We start from the raw sequence: 20,539 nt of genomic DNA, 5'->3' as shown, positions 1-20,539 counted from the left end.
GTAAGTGTATTTATTGTGTTGCAGTATGATTTATGAAGCTTCCAATCGGTAGACGATTCGTTCATTGCCTGATTTATTGTTGGTCTTATGAGGGTTATTAAAATAGAAATTATCGAAATTAGCTCGTTCTTGTTTTTACTTTAAGACCATTCCTGAATGGTTTTGCTTTGCTCTCTAACATGCCATCCTTTGTGAAGGACAGTTAAGCCCATACCTTACGTTACAAATAATTATTACGTTATAAAGTATCGATTTATAAAAGAAATGGCAGAATAACCGGAAAATATGGAAACCTTCATAAACTAAACAATCTCAATCGCTTCATTCGCATAACCTCAAGGGTCACATTCATGTGATGCGCTTTTCATAATTTTCACTGAGTTAGAACTTTGAAGCTCTTGTACCACGTGACGCGAGGGCGCGTGACCTTTGTACCGTGACCTTCAGACAAGGGTTCTATTGGTTTTCAAGAGACCCGACTGTTTCTATACGATCACTCGATGGGAGTTATGGATCATACAAGGAGACGGTTTGTGATTGACATTGATGATAAATATTAACATCACGATAAATATTGTCGATCAAGCGTTGTCTGTAATACGGCCCAAAGCATTTGAGTTCCCAAGTAGAAACATAATTAGGTTTCACAATGAGTTAATCGCTGATTTAGTCCAGGTAAGTGTATGAATTACTAAATTCGCCTTATGTAACAGATCTACTGAACAAGAAAGCCAGTGGTATCTACATTTCTTGCTACTACTAGAACCAGCACAAACTCTTACCACTATAAAGTGCTGCCATTGTAACTTGGCACTTTGGGAAAGAGCCAAAAATATAATTTTCTCTGTCTCACACTACTACTCAGATCTCGCTATAACAAAATCTAAAATGCAAAATAGGAAAAGAAATATATTTTGATGTTATATCAAGACCTAGATTTTAAAGCATGTCTCGCCATCACTTATATGTCCTTCAAGGAACCGTCACTGTTTTTCACACATACTGTATTCTTATGCTACTAAGCTTCGTGGACATAAGCTAAGGTGAAAGTAAGCACCCTCTCATCATGCATCTCACAATACGGCGCGCGACCTTGCTCCCCGCTGGAGCTCTGCCAACAGACAACACTCGCCGCTTTGTTTCGTATGAAAGTATAAGAAACTGTCACGTGTGGGATAAATAATTATAATTATTGTCGCAATCATTGCGATTTATAGAGAAATGCATGACTAGAGAGTAAATAGAACTATACAACTACAATATACTGCGAAGTATTTGTATACAATTGATGTCTGAAGATTTGCACTAATTTTATAAATTAAAATTTTAGTATTTTCTGTACCCAAGACGCCTCAATAGCTTTGAAACCCCTGAGTTTCGACCAGGGTAGCCAGCTAGGAAACGTCAATTAAAACTAGTTAAAAAAATGTCATGTAAAAGTGATGACCCTACTTGCAAAATTTCAAAGATCGAGATATGAAATCTAAACGACAAGTCACAATGGCACCAGATTCAAATTCTTACGTTGTATCTCATTTACTACATCCATAATCTTATCCTAATTCTGGTCACATAATAATTCCTATTCTCAAATCTATATGACACGGCGAACCATTAAAACCGTCGAGATTCATAAAATACTGCAACGGCGAGATGAATTACATAACGTTTCCAATATGGCTGCCAGCTGAGCTAGGTACAGGTCCCCACAGGGGGGCTGCATCCCGCAGGATCCAATTAGTGCGATACAGAGAGCTTTCAGCTTCAACCCACCAAATTACATTATAAGAGGATTTGCAACTGAACGTTTAATGATGGTTTGTTTTGATTTTATGCAGGACTAAAATATGTTCTGATAAATATAATTCGATTACTTTAGCTGTTTTGTAAGAAGGGATTGTATAAAAGTTATGGTATAGCGAGTACTAAAGTAAGAATACGTAAACTGATAATCATAGAAACCCTAGAACAAACGATCCTACCTCAAGTTTCAGGACTTGATAACTTAATACGCTAATTTCATTAAAGCATTAGAGATTTCTATAACTGTATCAAAGAAAAATCAGAATTTCTTATTTACAGTCAGAAGAAAAAAACATCACACTACAGGAATGTTAATGCGATTCAAATATTCGAAGAAGAATAGGATCGACTTTGCGCCATATTGTGACATCATAGCTGTCAACAAAATGGGTTCTTTTTATAAAATTTATTTAAAATGTTTCGAGTGAAAAAATATCTAATCGGATTCTTATATTCAGCTTCGCTTATTATTCGTATTACTGTAAGATTAAGTGAGCAAAATGAGTACCTAAGACAATAACAAAAACCAACAACAACAATCACATAAAATAAGGACAAAATTAAAAAGCACCTAGGAAACAGAATTAACTAAAACCACAAACCCATGCACTCAGTCACACGAAGAAACACCCTAACAACGACAAGATGGCGACTTCTTACTTTCTTTAATAATTTTGGCATGGCTTTAGAGCCTTTGCACCAACAATGAAATAGAAAAAGGTTATTTTATGGTTTTAAACAAATACATTTTATATAATCAAATATTATATTTAAACAATTTTGATTATTGCGAAAAATTTTTTTTCGGATCGCAGTATACTCTAACGGCGGCGTGCAGTAAAATCTTATAAGCAAAGAAACATCTAACGGATACATTTTGACTGAGCAATTACTGTTTTATTAGAGTCGAACAGTCCTAGTCGTAGCGGTTCTATGAATAGTTTCTTATGCAAGAGCTTGTAGGTTCGAACGCAATGCAGTCAAGTAATATCATTTAAAAAAATACACTAGAGAGAACGGTGTGCGAAAGCATAGCAAAGAAACTATGATTCCTTATATTGGAATCTGAAGTCGCCCGCAGTGAAGAAGCGTGGTAATTTATACTCAGTCCTTATCTAAACAGAAAATAAGTTCTCCATCAGTAGGACGGTAACAGGCTGTTGTTACAAGTATTATTAACAACACTCAGCACAACTAGAGTCATCATTGTAACGTTTTGAAAGTGCCTCGAAAACAACCTTCTTGAAATAAAACTTTTGATTTTGATTTCATACTGGTGATGACTTACTTTTCCTCTCGTTGGGGTCCGTGGTCCCGCACTGTCGGTACGACGTGGTCCGCTTGCGCTTCGTGTTCACGTACCCAGGGATGAATATACTGGGCGAATCCAGGCGACCCGACGCTAGCAATCTGGAATATTATCAAATTATTGAGTTACATAACTATACATACATACAACGCCTAAGCCACATGTCTTCAGCTTAAGTTTATGAGTCTTCTTATCTCACCAAATTCAGAAAGACGATATTTCATGCATTCAGATACCTCCGCCCTAGCAAATACTTTGATGGCAAGCCACGATTCGAACGTGAATTTGTAATTCCAAACCTTGAAATTTCCCCCTCTAAATCTTTTCCCGTACAGACGAACCCTTTTCAATTTCAATCTTATTTTATTATGAAAGTAAATTAGCATGTTCATGTATGTAGGTACTAATTATTCCATTTACATTCATGGAATACAAAGAGATAAATGGAAGCGTCACTGAAGCTACGCGAGCCGGAGGTGTGTGCCAGTACCACGCGGCAGTGTAGGAGCTTCCATCTAATTATCTATGTTCCATGGTTGGAGAGTCGCCAAATCGACTTCGTAAATGACTGCCTTAAGACAATGGCAATTAGGTTGATATTTTTTTACAAAAACTGTTATTTTCTATTATACTGGGATAGAGCCAAGATTGAAAATAATATTTTATGTTCAAGACGGAAATAATTTTCGTCATTTCATATCCAAGTGCATAGTCCATCGTCATACATTTCGTAAGACATTGGTACTTAGCTGAATTCGGTTAGACTGGAGGCCGACCTCAACATAGATGGGAAAAGTCTAGAATGAGGATGAAGAATCATGCTACTAAGTCGTGCTAAGAAAATCGTCGTGCTGTAAATTTTTGTAAAATTTGTTTTTTATAAATACATATTTCTGCTGATGCTAGTTTCTGCTGATTATTTCCTAACCGTGTACTGATTTCCAATAAACAAACCGCTTATTCTCATTCGTATTTTTAATTATAAGTAATTTATAACGAGCAATATTCGCTTCACAAATTCTACAATATAATTCGAGATATTTGTATTATAAAGTAAACCCACGCAGTACCCACGCAGTTTCCTCCCTCACAATATTGGAGTCATGCTATATAGGTCTCTGAAATGCCACGTCTAGGTATATGTCTACCAAACGGCGTGTTCAGACAGGGCGCGGAAAACGCCTGTGCACCTTCAATTAGGTTCGTAAGTACTTATAATAGGTTTTAGTGTGTATCACTTTGCCTTAAATATTCTCAAATTTAATGATGACGACAGATAAAGATCTTTCGTCTTTGGTGTTTAGCCTTTTAGCGTCATTTTTCGTCATTAATTACGATGAGTCAATTAAGAGTGAATTGATGAGTCAATTCAAAATAAAATTTCATATTAGACACATTGCAAGTATGATGCTGACACCGAATTCAGTATTTATGGTACAGGTAGAGGTACGGTAAAGTTTTGGCGACCACACTCATCAATTTGCAAGGCGCTACAAGTGCCACCCTTAGAAACAGATATCTTAATACATAACCATGACCTGGCCTCGGATATTTCGGCCAATTCAAACAGAAATCAACGACGATACAATATTAGCGTTTTTCAAATAACAGCGGAGTCTGAATTTTGCATAAAGCTGAAATTTCGAATGTTCTAGAACATTGCCCCCCAGCTCCCACTCTCCTGTTCTCCCGCTACACCCCCAGCCGCCCGGCGGCTGCATCCTCCTCGTCGGCTGCATCTCCCTGCAGCAGCCCCCCCTCCCACCTCGCGCCACCCCCCACCACCCCTACACAACTACTGCATGTACATCATCTCGTCTGTGTTATGAGAGTGGACACAGGTAGGAACTGCACGAACTCTATTTATTACGATATTAAAAGTGCTCTTGTTGTTTGATTCAGTTTGTTTTATAACTACAAAGATAAATATAGGCACATTACACAACTGTAGATGATGATTTTGTTTTAATTCTACACTTGCAGGTTTTTTGGAACTTCCAGTTTTCTTCTAGATTTTCATCAATACCCTTATGTATTTTCATAATGGTGGCGCAGACCGGATGAAAAAACAATCGCAGTACTCAATCGTTCTTTAAATAAAGTGAACCCAATTTTCACGTCTTCTCATTATCATCTTTTAATAAATATATGTCGGCCTATAAAAAAATCTTAACAAAACATCAAACGCGAATGTTTTACTTGAATAATAAGAATCAAAGTGAGCTAAACATAGATTATCGCAGACACGCAACGATGCGCCTAGCACTATTCTAATAGCAAATAGTGACAATCTCGTTTTATTAATGACAAAATCATCAACAGTGTTAAAGACAGTAGTAAATAAAATAATTTATGATTATTCCAGATGTAAATGCCATTGTTGTGTATGTAGGTTTTGGATTTCAGTGTTGATCAATTTTGAGCACACAAGATGGAGAACACAATTGCATTTATTTTAAAACTTAAATTCATGTGAGTTTTTTGTGTGGGAAGAGTCAAACTATTCTCAATATCGTGCTTTCACCGGTGAAAGTTTTTGAAATAGTTTGGTACATAAGTGTGAGTGCATACTTGGTGAAGTCCAGCTCGAGGCGGTTGGCGTGCGGGCCGCTGAAGTGCAGCAGCAGCTGCAGGCAGGCGCCGGCGTGCAGCGCGCGCGTGCGCCGCGCGTCCAGCGCCAGCATCCAGCCCGGCGCGCCCAGCACCGCGCGCATCTCCGACAGGAACTGGCCCCTGCACAACCACAACCACGTCACTGCCGCAGCAACCCACAGCTGGGGAACCGTCTCACCCCATTGGCCTCTATACGGTTTAGGCTTGAGTCACTTCAAACCCAAAACCCTTATGAAAAGATGGATATCATACATTATACTGTGTCGTCCAAAATCTATGATGAAGAATTTTACCACATCATCAATGATGATGTGCCTACAGTGATCATCGATATTGTAACCATTGTTCATTGTCTCTTTAGGGCACACTGCGTAGCTTTTGAAATTGTTTTATCATCGCACTATAATAATAGAGGTCAAGAAAGAATGGTTACATAACTGCGAATATCTAGTTCGTCATCGACAAGAATATGATCATTATCAACATGACACACTCGAGGCTTGGGAGAATTCACAGGATGCTCTGGGCGTGTTTTGTGACTTGTCCAAAGCCTTTGATTGTGTATGTCATGAAACGCTTATTAACAAATTGCACCATTATGGTATTAAAAAAAATGCTCTTAGTCTTTTAAGATCTTATTTAGAAAATAGAATTCAGAGAGTGGATGTGAACGGTAAAAGATCTGAAGGTGCTGTGGTTACAATGGGTGTTCCGCAGGGTTCAATTCTAGGACCATTTTTATTTCTTATTTACATAAACGATTTACCTTTTCATATAAGGGAAAATCACAAAATTTTGTTATTTGCAGATGACACCTCACTTGTGTTTAAAATTAAATTTAAAATCAACTCCTAAATTTCGATGAAGTGAACAATGCACTTTCGAAGGTTGTCCATTGGTTTAATGTAAATAATCTACTTTTGAATTCGGCTAAAACCAAATTGATAACCAGCCCGAATAGTTTATTTTAGTTACTTTCATAGCTTAATGACGTACGACATTCTCCTCTGGGGCAGCTGTACCGATATTAATTAAATATTCGTCTTGCAAAAAAGAGCCATTCGCGCGATTTACGGCTTAGGGCCAAGAGTTTCTCTCCGAGAGAAATTCAAGGAAATTCTTAATGGCGGTCTTATCGCTTTTAGCGATAAGACCGCCATTGTACCCTAACACTGAATGTATTAAGAATCACTGCTGTAATTCCATGGTGTACAATAAAGAATATTCTAATCTAATCTAATCTAATCTAAACATTCTGACTGTAACATCACAGTATATACTTGAAAATTTAAAGTATGTTCACAAAAGTGAGCCTGAATTTGTAAAAATGTCTGATGTACATTCCTTGAACACTAGAAACAAACATAATTCGGCTGTTCACTCCACTCGTCTCCACAGAATTAGCAACTCGTTCATGGGTCAATGTATAAGCTTTTACAATAAACTTCCTATTGACGTTCGTAAATTACCTATTAAGAAGTTTAAAGTATATGTCAAAGCTAAGTTATCCAAAAAAGGATATTACAAGATATCTGACTATCTTACTGATAAAAACGCATGGGATTGAGCTGATCGCTAATAGAGCTGTATATTGCTGCCCGGTTATCTTCTGCATGCTGACATGTGTTTTGCATTTTTCATATGATACGTTTTAATTAATTGATGACATGTTTTGTGCTTTTGCATATACATTTATGACATATTTTGTGCTTTTGCATATAATGTTTACCGAATTATTAATTTTATTTTATTTTTTTAATTTTCAATCTTTTTTGCTTTTATTTTATTTTATTGTAAGTATAAACTTTATGCAGGTATATGTTAATTGTAGTTTCTCAAACTGGCGATTTGAGTGAGATTATTTTTTTTCCCTTGCTCGGATCGATCTGGCACTTTCTTCAAAAGGCCAGTCCAAAAAAATACCGTGCATTGGTACATACATATCTATTCGCATTTAAATTGTCTGGACTTTAAAAGAGACTGTGACCCCTTGAGTTTCTTTCGACATTTCTTCTCAGGGTAGTCAGACAGGAAATGTCGACTCCAGCGTTCTCAAAAAAATAAGAAGACATGTAAAAGTGATGATATATCCTACTTACAGAATAAATGATTTCATTTCATTTCATTTCACCATAAGCACAATAATTATTGCGATATTTTTTTTGATGCACTGTTACTTGAGCTATCGCCTCACGCTTAACGGCAATGTTGTGGCTACAGCTACGGTTATCGTCCACAATCGCGATGTTTAAAGGCATTTCTCATGAGTATGGCCCCGTGTGTTTTGTGAGTGTCGTGTACTCAGTACTCACAGCACGAATCTGGGCGGCTTCATGATGTTGACATATTTGATGATGTCCTTGTCGGGCTCGATGTTGGCGCAGGCGAAGCGCTCGGAACTGCGCTCGGGCCCGAAGATCACGATGGAGCGACCCACGGCCGACACCGGCCCTTCCAGTGGGAAGTTACTGTCCATGAACATCTGACGCTCTCCGCCTATGTCTGCACATAACGAATTAATATTGTTTATTAGAAAAAAATACAGTAATAAGAGGCATACAATAGGCGAGCTACAAGAGATCGGCAAAGAGCAATGGGCTTCCCTTCGTTCATACATATAATTTATTGATACGACGAGCCGCATGAAAGAAAGAGAAAAGCCAGAATGTATATTAAACAGCCAGCTTCGGAATCAGTGTCGTTGACGTCAACGTAAAGAAACTTTTCCTTAAACAAATAAAATATCCGAAACTGGGAAAAAATTGATAGTTTCGTTATAAACTTCCAATGGACACCGACTGACAAGAGTATCAAATTTACTTTATTTTTAATTAATGTTCAATCTAATTTATATAAATGGTTTATTAACAACCAATAGTCAATAGCTATAATAACAAAAGTAACCATATATCTGGGAGTCGCGGCCACGATAATGGTTAAGCTTGTAAAATCTGGGCCCCGATTCGGCTAATTTCAATGGCCGATGAATAAATGGAAATAGGATTAAAATGACACTATTCACTATTGTCCATTATTAACATTTTTCCAACACAATAATTGGAAATTCAGTGCGGGGTGGAACGTGTTGGCAAATGCTTAAGAGAATAGGAATACTTTCAATATCAAAATACTTTCAAAAAGCCGATGAATTAATCCAATTGCCATACAATCATCGGCCGTTGTAAAACAACAGAATTGGGGCAATGATTACTGATACACAGCAGGGTGGGATAATCTAAATATAAAGAGGTGTAGGTGACATAGATTTTGTAAAGTGGGAGTAGATAGTGATATGGTGTGTACTGACTGATGGTCCCGAGTCTTGCGGTGAGGTCGCCCACGTCGCAGCGCAGCGGGTTGTCCGCGCCGCACTCCTGGTTGTACAGGTCGTGCTGCGGGAACACATGCTGAACTCAAAGGATTGACCAATAGCGTTGATAGAATACATCATTCATTGGCTTAGAGCAGGCGTTCTAAAGTTAAAACGTATAATAATAACATTTCTATACAACAATGAATGTAAGGCTTTCAGGTTCAGTAAACTTAATTGGACTAATGTCACTATTTTTTTAATCTTATAACCCCAGGTGTTTATGATAAGTGATGAATAAAGATTTTGAGGAAATCTGGAAAAAAATTGCAATTAGTTCTTCACACGCTAGAGAATAAGGCGAACGATAAATTTCCATTCCTTCCAACCAACATTGGTAGGTACATTTACAACTTTATAATGCTAATTTTACCCCTAGCATTCTTGAAAGCCTCTCAAAAAATTCTTTGAGAGACTTGCAAGAATGCTTTTCAATTCAATGCTTGTGTGTACATAGCCACAACTCACGTTGAGCGGGTCTGCGAGCTGCGTGAAGTACGGGTTCCAGCGGTAGCCGCCGGCCACGCAGCGCGTGTTGGTCACCTTCACGGCCGCGTCCACGCCCACCGGGTTCACGAAGATCGCCCAGTTGTGGTTCAGCGTCTACACGACATGTAGAATATACCGGTTAGTACTACACTTCACCAAGACCTTGACATGATGAATGACCCTGTAGAAAGGCCTCACGATAGTAAGTAGTGCCGGATTGAATAGAGGAGAGATAGTGAGTCCTTACTCCTAACATAGCATGGTTAAAGATTTTTGATTAGACCAAAGTTTTGACTGTTACTCGAATCTCCACCACGACAAAACGTTTGTGTGATGTTCATGATCGTTTTGTTCTGTGCCTGGGTGTAATTTTTGTATATTGTGTATGTTTTTAGAAATTTTGTTTGTTAACATATGAGTCAGACAATTTCGACGAATACGGTAGAATCTTTTTTTAAACAAATCATGATTTCCATCCCTCCAAAGCTCTATATGTAAGTTATCATAATATTATGTTCCTTCCAAGGTCCATGCTTGCACATGCAGTATCTCACCAGGTTGGTGTCCCTGACGCCGGGGTGTCGCAGCTTGACCTCGACGGTGGTGTCGCTGGCGCTGCCGTCGTTGTGGATCAGCTGCGTGAAGCGGATGTACCTGACATGTCAGGGAAGCTGTCATTCTATGGAATATTTAGTGCATATTGTAACAACTTCGTCACTGGCAGAACACTGCCCAGTTTACAAGTTTCCTGAATGTTATCAAATACTTATAGCTCACAAACGAGTCTAGAAAAATAAGTATTTTGAACACCTTGACTATACAACAAAAACATGTTGAACCAGTATTAAATATTTTTTTAAACATTGTGCTACTACGCAAACCTGCGAAGTAGTACATTGGTTATTTGAATGATTGCGAATCGTAATATTGTGACAATTGCAACTGTAATCCTTTTTAGATAATCTTTAATTACATTTAAGGGGTTTTTATCGACATGGATACGTCAACCCCATTGTACCTTATACTAAATTTACTTACACGCTACTGAAAAGGGAATCACTGATTACATACTCGACCAGACCACATATTCGTTTAGTAATTTCTGAAACAGGATTTGACAAAAAAAATATGAGAAGACCAACATCCAAAATGTTTAATTTGATTCCTTAATCAGTGATTCCGTTTTATTGTTATCGACCATCCCAGTTAGTTAGTTACCCGCTGGCGAAGCCCCCGGGATGGTGGAAGGACGCGATGGCCCGCAGCTCGCGCGCCTCGGACGGGCTGTAGCCGCGCTCCACGCTGGCGCAGGCGCGGCGGCGCTGGCGCTGCGGGCATCACAGGGTTCAGGGGGGTCATGAGCATTTGCCATAGGTCAGTTCAACAAAAATAATAATAGGTTAAAAAAATCGAAGTACCCACGGTTTTACAAATCAATCCATTAAAATTTTATCAAAATCGGTCCAGCCGTTTTTATGATTATAAAATGAATTATCGCCGGGTTTGAAGCTACTCTGAAAATTTCAGTTTTCTAGCTTATGGAGGAGTACCTTAAAATTGAGTTGCAACTCTATTTTCATTCAAATTTTCGGTTGGACAACCGGAGCGACGAACATACAAAGAATAAAATTGAGAGTATAAAAACTTGTGAAAATACTGAGAATTTCGTGGAACATCCCAAAATTTCAGAAATACACTGTCTTGTATTAAATGGCAACATTTGTTATTATTTTTAAAATAAGTCAATTTAAAAAACTTCCCGATTGTATTCTAGTGGCTGCCACATTGGGCCGCCCCCACCTTGGTGTGCAGGACGACGGCGCGGCCGACGACGCTGTGCGGCCCGAACAGCGACAGCAGCGTCTCGTTGTAGTGCGTGCTGAGCGCGCGCCCGTCCAGCAGCCCGTACTTGGCGCCCAGGTCGCCCAGCTCGTACTGGTCCGCCGTGCCTGCAGACATACGACATTTCATATTTACCTGCATTTCTAGGAACACTGAGTGGTTGAGATCACCACGCCAGAGCCCTAAGCGCGACGTGTAGCGGATTTGATCGCCGCTTAGGAGAAACGTTTTGTCATCTATGAGTGCTTGCCTTGAGTCTAGTTGTCTTTGTGCATGTTTGGGAAACCCCCAAGGTATTTAGAATTTCAATCCCAAATCCAAATGCGAAGGCATTTAATAAAAAAAAATACTTGTACAAGCATAGTTTGCATGCAGACTTAGGATACACATTAGGATGTCGTCATTTTTACCACTTCTGCAAGGTACGAATTCGCAATGCATCTCTCAAACCTTCGTGTGGCTCAGGTGGCACTAAACTGCCAGTCGTACCTACAGTGTGATATACTAGTGCTATTGTACCTTTGGTAGGCGGCGGGCTGAGTGACTTGTTCACGTGGTACGGGTTGAAGGTATCGTAGAGAGTCGTCTTCTCGCAGGGGAACTCCAGGTCCTTCTCCACTGGGACCTACAAGCAGGAAACATACACAGAGTATGTAACGATAAACTATCTTTGGGAGGGAGATGCTGTTCTTAGTTGTGTAATGCGGTGTACGTGCCTAGTGCTACAACGTTTTAAACCGGGCTTGGAAATTAGTTGTATTGATAGAGAGTGTCCCGCCCTGTGTACTGAATGTTAGCAAAATGCTAAGCAGGATACGAATAGAGCCAATTTACCAAATCCAATTTCCATTAATTCATCGGCCATCGCAAATAACGGAATTGGGGCCCAAGTTTGATGTAATTGTGGTAACGACACGATGCCTCATAAATCGTGGACTTTGAGATACCACCTACTAGACCTCGCTATGAACACGGCAGTATCACCAGCAAAAATCTGAGGGTCCCCACTCTCTGTTTGTATATATGATGTTTGTAACTCACGATATGTATCTTGTAGTTGTTGACGTCATCGAGTCCGTCGAGCGCGACGTGCACGTTGGTGACGTCATACTCGGACTGCTGCGTGAACTCGATGCGGCCCTTTAGCGGCGCCGGCGAGCCGTTACCGAACCAGTCGCGGACCACCGCCTTGCGACGGTGCAGGCCGTTCACACTGTAATGAACATCCAATAACATGAGAGGAGCTCATAGCAACTAGCTTTGTACCTCTACTCAAGTATGTGTTTTGTTGTAAACCCTATTGGCTAATTACCAACAGTACAGATTGCCAAAATTTCTGAGCGCCGAATTGCCAAAATTTTTGAATTACATTGAGCAATCATGAATTCTCGCGACAAATCTATTTAATCAGGCGTTAAATGTTTTTCTTTCAACTTAGCTATAATATATGAAAGTAGTGAATTTAATGATTTTTATATTTTGCAGATGGTAAGCTTAGATCCAACTAAAAACTCTAATATGGTATCGCAGGGTCCCTGTTCAGCCTTGTCTCGAGCTATAATCAGGAGTCAGTTTTCCCGGCTTCAATAGAATATAGTGTTCAAGTAAAAGTATGTTAGTGAGTAGTAGTGTGTATGTCTGACATGGAGCAAGCCATCCGCTCGCCGCGCGCGACGGGGCCGTGGTCGTCGTAGAGCACGAGCGACTTGCGCGTGACGGCGAGGCGCCCCGCCAGCGCCAGCAGCGGGTCCGTGAACACGCGCCGCGTCAGCCGCGCCGCGTCCGCCTTGCGCCCCGCCACCGACAGCATGCCGTGTCTGCGACAACACAACTGCTAATACAGTACGGCATTGAGTTACAAGAAACTGCTACATGATTTTTTTTTAACGACTCCCGCACTAAAGAATTTAATCCTTGTGTCGCGAGGGTTTCATGAACATACAATTCACATGCACAAAGACTCAAAACAAGCATTTGTGAATCGCTTGTCCTATGCGAGGATCGAACCCGCGACACGTCGCGCATAGTGGGTTTGGCGTGACGACCTCGACCACTCGGCTATACGTGCAGTCGAATTACCATCATCTTGACCAGAGTTGTGTTGGGATTCGATAATTTTATTCCTTTTTGGATAATTTTTTAACAGAGACTTTATATTATATCCACACGTCAAACTCTCTTAAAGACTTTTAGTTGCGGGTTTATGTCTCTTCCAGGCCCTTCTGCTCCCCTGCCACATATGAGTGTACCTGGTGGTGAGGTCCCCGAGGCGGCAGAGCCCCTGCGTGGCGGGGCGGCAGTAGGCCTCCGGGTGGCGCGTGTCGATGTCGAGCGCGTGCGGCTGGAACACGCGGCCGGCGCTCACGCAGCGCGCCGACCAGTTGTAGTAGTCCGCGCCCGGCGCATGCTCGTGGATGGCCCAGCGGTGCTCGCCCGTGTTGTTCACGTTGGCGCCGTCCGCGTGCACCTGCCGAACCACACAGACACACACGGTTACAACCTTCTTTATCATATAGTCATGTTTAATGTCATTGGTCCAGAAGCTAGAAGCTCGAATTGGTCATTCTTAGCAGTAGCGTAGTTCCTCACAGCAGAAGCAAAGTAATGTCGCCCTCAACAATCACTCTATCTCTGTCATTTTAGGACATCATTTATTTAAGTATTGTGCCTACATACCCTTGGTTGCACCGAACCTAAGAGTAAAGTAACTGCTAAAACATGATCAGTTGCGTTACCAGACTCTCGACGATGATGGTGGTGTCCTCCCAGGGCCGGTCCTGCGGCTGGCGGAACACGACGCGCCCCACCAGCGGGTAGCGGAACACCACCTGCGCGGACGACATCGGCGTCTGGTACTCCGTGTCCGCCTCGTACAGCAGGATGGTGCCGCAGACGGCGCGCTTCGGGGGACGCCTGACAATCCAAACATGATCTTAATCGCCTGGAGTTGTTTGTTTGTGAAACGTCTACTTGTACCTTATCCTGTCCGTAGGGTAACGTCTACTTAGACAATTTAGCAATGCTTTACAGTAGGAAACTTTCTCGTGAATGGAATAATATTTAAATTATTGCTGAAATAAATCATCGCCATATCGCGAAAGCGCCGGATAAGACCTGTGAGCACTTGAACATATTTAGGAGAGATCTTTACCCAGAAGCACGGAATAAAGGAAGGTTATACCAGAATATAGTTATAGCCTATTAAAACTACTGACCGGTCTACCACGAGTGCTCTATGCACGACGCTGTTGATTCCCTGCAGGGGCAGGTAGAGGTCCCAGTAGGCGCCGCTCAGCTCGTTGGCCAGCCCGGGCAGCAGGTAGCGGTGGTTCAGGTATTCCGTGCGGTCCTTGTGCTTGCCCAGGAGGTCACCCACCGGGTACTGGTCCTGGGTGCCCATGCCTGGAATCACAGAGAATGTCGTCAACATCATTCGATTACACTGTAGATTTTCTATTGACTAACATGACGAGACCGAGTTGTTTTCGCGTTACTAACCATTTAAGAAGAGGTATCTACACTACCGTATGAAGACATGGTATCAATAAAATCACGACACATTAAGGTTCTCTAGTGTATAGAGCATTAGTATTTTTTACGTCAAATATAACTACGTGGAAGATTAATTTTTCTTCATAGTTTATGACCGAGCCTTTTTTTTATTCCCGCAGGGTGAAACGCTTATGACTTCAACCAATGTCCTCAGCACGGCGAGGGGATATGTCGGACTTCCACTGACTAAAAACACCCCGGGTCCCTCCTACTGCTTTAGCCAGAGTCACGGGATCGCTTGCGCATGCTCTGCGCGACTCTGGCTGGTTCTAGCCTTCTGATATGCAAAGTTTTGAATTTCTTAATCTTCCGTAAGGTTGTATATTATTTTATTCTCAATCATGCTAAGATACTGATGTTAAATTGAATGTTGAGTGCCACTGACCTGGCGGCGGCAGATTCTTCAGATCAACCCCAGTGGGGTTGTAGATCTCCCCGGTGGTGTTACACATGGTCTCCACATTGTCGTGCACGATGCGCGGCGGCAGCTCGTGCACGCTGTACTGCAGCACGGAGCTCACGAAGCGCAGGTTGGACTCGTAGTCCTGGTCGGACGCGCCCAGCTGGAAGTTCGTCCACGTCGGGTCGAAGGGCGAGCGCTGCGTGAAGTCCACCGAGCCGCGAATACCGTCCATGTTTACTAGCACCCTGGACAGAAAAACAATCATGCCCTGAATTGGGAATGAAGCAAATTGAACTACATTTTTGGCTTACTGCTTTTGGATGAAAGTTTTTGTCAATATCTTCTCTTCTAATTTATAAAATTCCCGTGTCACGATGTTAGTTACCGTACTCCTCCGAAACGTCCCCAACTCTGGAAGGTGGTATTGTTTTTAGCGGAGCTACTAAGCTATGGGCATCTTCTGGACCTAACTATAGACCAGCTTCATGTCATTATAGTATTGCATGGTCAGGTAATATGCACACGAAATTGTAGCTCAATCGGTAACCGGGAGGTGTGCGAAATTGACCTTACAAGATTTGATTACTTATGTGTAACAGTGTCTCATTAGTTATCTGTAACTAATATGAAAGAGTCAGTCAAAAGTAATAAAAAGCTTGTAAAATCTAGTGTCGATTACACTTAAAAATGTTACAATCAAAAATAAATCTCATCTTGCTTTGTTTGGCATGACTATAACATATTGGCATAAGGCAATCGGTTGATTCAAAAGCTGAATAAGATATTGACTAATAATTACTATCGTAATGTAAGAAAAATAAATTTTAAATAATAACTTTTAGAAACTGAAAAAAATATCATTATAGGTATTTGTTAAATATCAATTCAGCGTTCTCGGGGTCATAGGAAAAATATTCACAAACCCCAAATGTAGCAATTCACATTGTGTAATTTATGGTTAAAACAGCTGATTTCGCGTTTCGAAAGGAAACAAGCAAATCGGGGTCACATTCTAAGAATAACTTTATTTGGGATCCTCACAGAATTCCCACTAACTGATTTAGAAACATTTCAAACTCAGTTCTCGTTGATTCTTTTTTTGGGTGGATCCTGTATGCTATAAAAACTACATATCGAACCCTATTAGATACCCTTGTTATAATAAACCTGAAATTCCAAAGAGCTTGAATTCCGAGCTAAAATTAATGTTGTTTGTTTCTATAAAAGATTGATTCATGTGTGAGTGTGTTTACGTTAAAAGCGTTTGCTTCAATATCATATGATTTAAGCTAAACCGAGAATAACTCGCCAAGGATTTCGTTCTTATTTAATCTTCACCGTCACACACTCGCGGCTAGCGGCACGCGCTCAGCGGCGCGGGCGCAATTCTCGTGAATGTTGCTGTTACAGATAACTCAGGCAATACAAACATTATGCACAAGCATTTCTTTTAGAATTATTAGAAAAAATAAAATTAGGTACAAATAATTAAATAGTGAAACATAAATTAGTGTCTAAATTAAATCAAAATCCTACTAGTATTATCAACGAGAGTAAGTTATCATAAGTTAGAAATTCTGATTTACTATACCTAGTAAAAAAGTAAAATATGACGCACTGATTTATTGTTTCAGTAAAATATTTGTTTCGATACTTATAGTAGTATTCTAAAATAGATACTTATTATTCTGGTTTGGTATTATGTCAAAATAATTGCTCTGTACCTTACTCTTAGAGGCATTTGGTAGGTATATAATTTAGTCTAAAGAAATAAAGCAATTAATTTAAGACATTTCTTCATTATAAAGTCGATCAAATTTTCCCTACCGTGAAAATATATGACTCACTCGAGTGACAATCAAATCATTCGCCTAGCGGACAGTTTATCTTGTGCATGTAAACCTTCGCGTGAATTCGAAAACAAAGCACAGATTTATCAACATCTGGTATTTCGAAGTATCTGGATTACCTACTATTGGACTCGATATGATTACAAAATTAATTCGATAAATGTTGAATTTCATACTTAGCCACTAAATCTTGACTTTTGAAGCTGGAGTACGCTTAATATAATGTAATAATTATTGAATTGTTAAATGAAAACGAAAGTAGGTGTCGGTATAATTTAACTGTACTAGAAACTGAAACTGCCCGTAGCGGGCCTCGCCGCGGTCGCGTAACATTTTCTAAACTGTGAATCGCTTTGTAAATGATAAGCATATAGGTGAACAATCAGACTAACTTGGTGCTCTTGGGCTGCATGGGGCGCAGCTTGGCGCAGGCGAGGAAGCTGTCGGAGTGCCGGTTGTCGTAGATGACGACGTACAGGCTCCGGCGCGTCACCTCCATGTCGCCGCGCAGCACGTTGATGACCTCGTCCTTGAACAGCGTCTTGGTCTTCCGCACGTTGGCGTCGGCCGCCACCTTGATGAGCCCGAGCCGGCTGTCCAGGTCGCCTACACTCATCCCGTCCCCGCTGTTTTCCGGGTCGAACACCAGCTGCAGCACGTTACAGTTGTCCTCGTAGTTCCCCTTGTCCGCATCGAATATGTCCGTCACGAACAGCTTCCACTTGTGCTCCGTGAACTCCAACTTCTCCGACACGGCCTTGGTGTGGTACAGGTCCGCCTGGATGTAGGAGTCGGACTCGTCGGACTCTCTGGCGGACAGCCACCGGAAGTGTAGCGTGCCGGCCACTGGGGACGTGAACCTGGCGATCGCATTCTTCTCGTACGTCTTGTCTGTGGAGAGTATGGAGGCGCAGATGACGCGGTCGCGGTCAGCTGTCTCCAGCACGATGCTCTTCCCCCAGAGCCCGTTGGGCCCCGTGAGCGTGTTCCTGCTCTCGAACTCGGCGTGGTCCTTGCCGGGGATGATGAGGTAGCCCAGCTCCTCGGTGAGGTCGATGAGCTCGCGGCCCAGCTCGGCGTCGGAGCAGCGCGCCTCGGCCAGCTCGCGGTAGTCGACAGGGAACTCGTGCACGGTCCAGCGCCACACGCCGTCCGGGTACTGCAGCGTGGCCTTCAGGTTGGTGCGGATGCTGATCAGCGTGTCGTTCTTGTGCGAGAACTCGATCTCGCCGTGCAGCCCGTGCTGCGACAGGTACGCGCGCAACACCAGGCATTTTGATATTTCTGCAAAAGTAAACACACTTTATAGAGTAACTCTATATAAAAACCTTAAAGCGTTTAAGGTCAATCGAATTAATTCAAGTTGTTTATGTTTTGTTCCAGTTATAAAACAGTTTTTTTTCTGCTATCCTTGTTCTCTCTTTGTTCTCTCAAACTTCCCTAAAAGAAAGGTGAAACAATAAAAAAATCTTATCATGTCAGTTTATTACTAAGCAACCATTATTAAGGGCCTGTTTGACTACCCTACATAAGTTCCCGTTAAATTACTTTACAGATTTCATACAAAGAATGTATTGTTTTTTCAAATTATCTACCAGACAGCGGCTAATCAGTGATTGAGGAACGGGCGCTATGTATATAGAAACCTTCACGCATGGTACAGCGGCCCCTGAACGTGAATATAATGTTTGTTTACTCCACAGAGGTCGCATAGCTAAATATTCTATCACCTCGTGTTACTCAACACTAGCTCGTGAGGTAACTGTCTCCGCTCCCGACGTGCCTGCAATCACAAGGCGGTTCGATTCCGGCCGCGAGCGCCCTTGAGACAGTTCCTACTGTTGTTGTTAATTATATTACACACTTTCTATTTAATGTCATAAGTCTTGACAACATTCTGAATATTTTCATGCATGTATACAACACGCAAAATGTTAAGTAATTATTATTATTTAATGCAACTGTGTTTGGAAAATAAAAAGATATTTATGACCAATTTGAAAGTTATTTTGTAAAACTAATCAAATTGTCAAATATCTCGTGCTTAAAAGCTATCGTAGTTTAAATATTAAAGCATTATTTTGATTACAATAAAACTTCGTTGTGATAAACTTAACCATGACTAAAAATAGAAATCACAACTTTAAAACTTGTCAATCAACTACTTAATATGTGTTTAAACATTTGCTGGGACTGAGATCTAACTCACCAACACTTATCAACACAAAATACACTAAACACAAGAACTTTGGTCTCACATGACTATTCGCGTTAAACATTTTAACTTAAACTATTTGAGTAGCGCTAACTATACAGACATCGTATCGTGACACACCATGCCACTGGTTTCTCTCAACTGGTGAAAGGCACTGACTTAACTTGAGTACAACTTGACTGTTGAGACGGGTAGATGTTAGAGCGAGAGGGGAGACGAAGGCTGCGAGGAAATGACCCGCCGTCATTACATGAATCAAGAAGTTTCGCGGTATCGTCGAGAAATGCTTGAATTTGTTGATCGGAATCTGATTCCTTTATCACAATGTTATACAATGGAACTCGTTTAATGTAAGTGTTAGCTTTGAATGTCAGGGAGAATGACATCCACGACGTGAGACCAACGGAAACCAGGGCCCCAATTCTGCAATTTAAAATGGCCGATACATGAATGAAATTTGGCTTAAAATGACAATTTTCGTTTTATCCTCAGCATTTTTCTACACAATAATTGGAAATTCAGTTTGGGACGCTAAACTCAAGGTCAATACAATTCAGTTTCAATGATTGTATTGGCAAAATGCTTACGAGGATAGGAATAATTTCAAATCTAATTCAATTGCCATTCATTAATCGGCCATTGTAAAAAAGTAGAATCGGGGCCCAGGGAATCAATCAAGCACGATACGTTCCGGGGGAAATGATTATAATAATATATGTCTTGGAAACTAACTAGTTTTTTGCTAAACCACTAATTATCAACAAACATAAATATAAAATGTTCTGTTGGAGAACATTGTTTTATTATCCTGATCTCAGTAAGATTATTAAGGCATTTCTGACTATAAAGAAAACAATCAGAAACGGGCAGCAATTTTATTCTATGTAGAGCCAAAGACAATGTTCATAATCGGTCGACATATTCATGATGGTGGGCATAAGCCTATTCCAATAAGTAGAATCGTGGCTAAACAAGTTGAACAATCACAGCTAAACTCCGCTTGATGCCGTTGGTCCGTGGATGGATGACTATCTATAACACAAGTTCCTGCCTGTTTCGAAAGGCATGTTCAATTTTGGGTCGAGACTGTTAT

The 20,539-nt window shown here is 40.9% G+C and overlaps 1 protein-coding gene across 2 annotated transcripts in view; it reads right to left on the bottom strand.

Moving 5' to 3' along the window:
• The window catches only part of LOC113498509, a 30,767-nt gene extending 10,859 nt beyond the window's left edge, over positions 1 to 19,908 (bottom strand). For both annotated transcript variants that reach the window (XM_026878542.1, XM_026878535.1), the window contains exons 1-17: positions 19,441 to 19,908; positions 17,624 to 18,515; positions 15,364 to 15,626; positions 14,642 to 14,828; positions 14,162 to 14,339; positions 13,676 to 13,893; positions 13,070 to 13,243; positions 12,468 to 12,639; positions 11,946 to 12,051; positions 11,385 to 11,533; positions 10,803 to 10,912; positions 10,139 to 10,238; positions 9,564 to 9,698; positions 9,033 to 9,117; positions 8,038 to 8,227; positions 5,684 to 5,845; positions 3,092 to 3,213 (exon numbers count right to left, since the gene is read on the bottom strand). In XM_026878542.1, coding sequence (XP_026734343.1) covers positions 3,092 to 3,213; positions 5,684 to 5,845; positions 8,038 to 8,227; positions 9,033 to 9,117; positions 9,564 to 9,698; positions 10,139 to 10,238; positions 10,803 to 10,912; positions 11,385 to 11,533; positions 11,946 to 12,051; positions 12,468 to 12,639; positions 13,070 to 13,243; positions 13,676 to 13,893; positions 14,162 to 14,339; positions 14,642 to 14,828; positions 15,364 to 15,626; positions 17,624 to 18,515; positions 19,441 to 19,510 — 3,313 coding nt within the window. In that variant the 5' untranslated portion in view covers positions 19,511 to 19,908. The remainder of the gene's footprint in view (positions 1 to 3,091; positions 3,214 to 5,683; positions 5,846 to 8,037; positions 8,228 to 9,032; positions 9,118 to 9,563; positions 9,699 to 10,138; positions 10,239 to 10,802; positions 10,913 to 11,384; positions 11,534 to 11,945; positions 12,052 to 12,467; positions 12,640 to 13,069; positions 13,244 to 13,675; positions 13,894 to 14,161; positions 14,340 to 14,641; positions 14,829 to 15,363; positions 15,627 to 17,623; positions 18,516 to 19,440) is intronic.
• Positions 19,909 to 20,539: the final 631 nt, after the last annotated feature.

This window comes from Trichoplusia ni, chromosome 1, assembly GCF_003590095.1.
Source record: "Trichoplusia ni isolate ovarian cell line Hi5 chromosome 1, tn1, whole genome shotgun sequence".
Taxonomy (NCBI): Eukaryota; Metazoa; Arthropoda; class Insecta; order Lepidoptera; family Noctuidae; genus Trichoplusia; species Trichoplusia ni.
The sequence above is the reverse complement of the archived record's forward strand: the minus strand, read 5'-3'. Positions and strand labels throughout refer to the sequence as shown.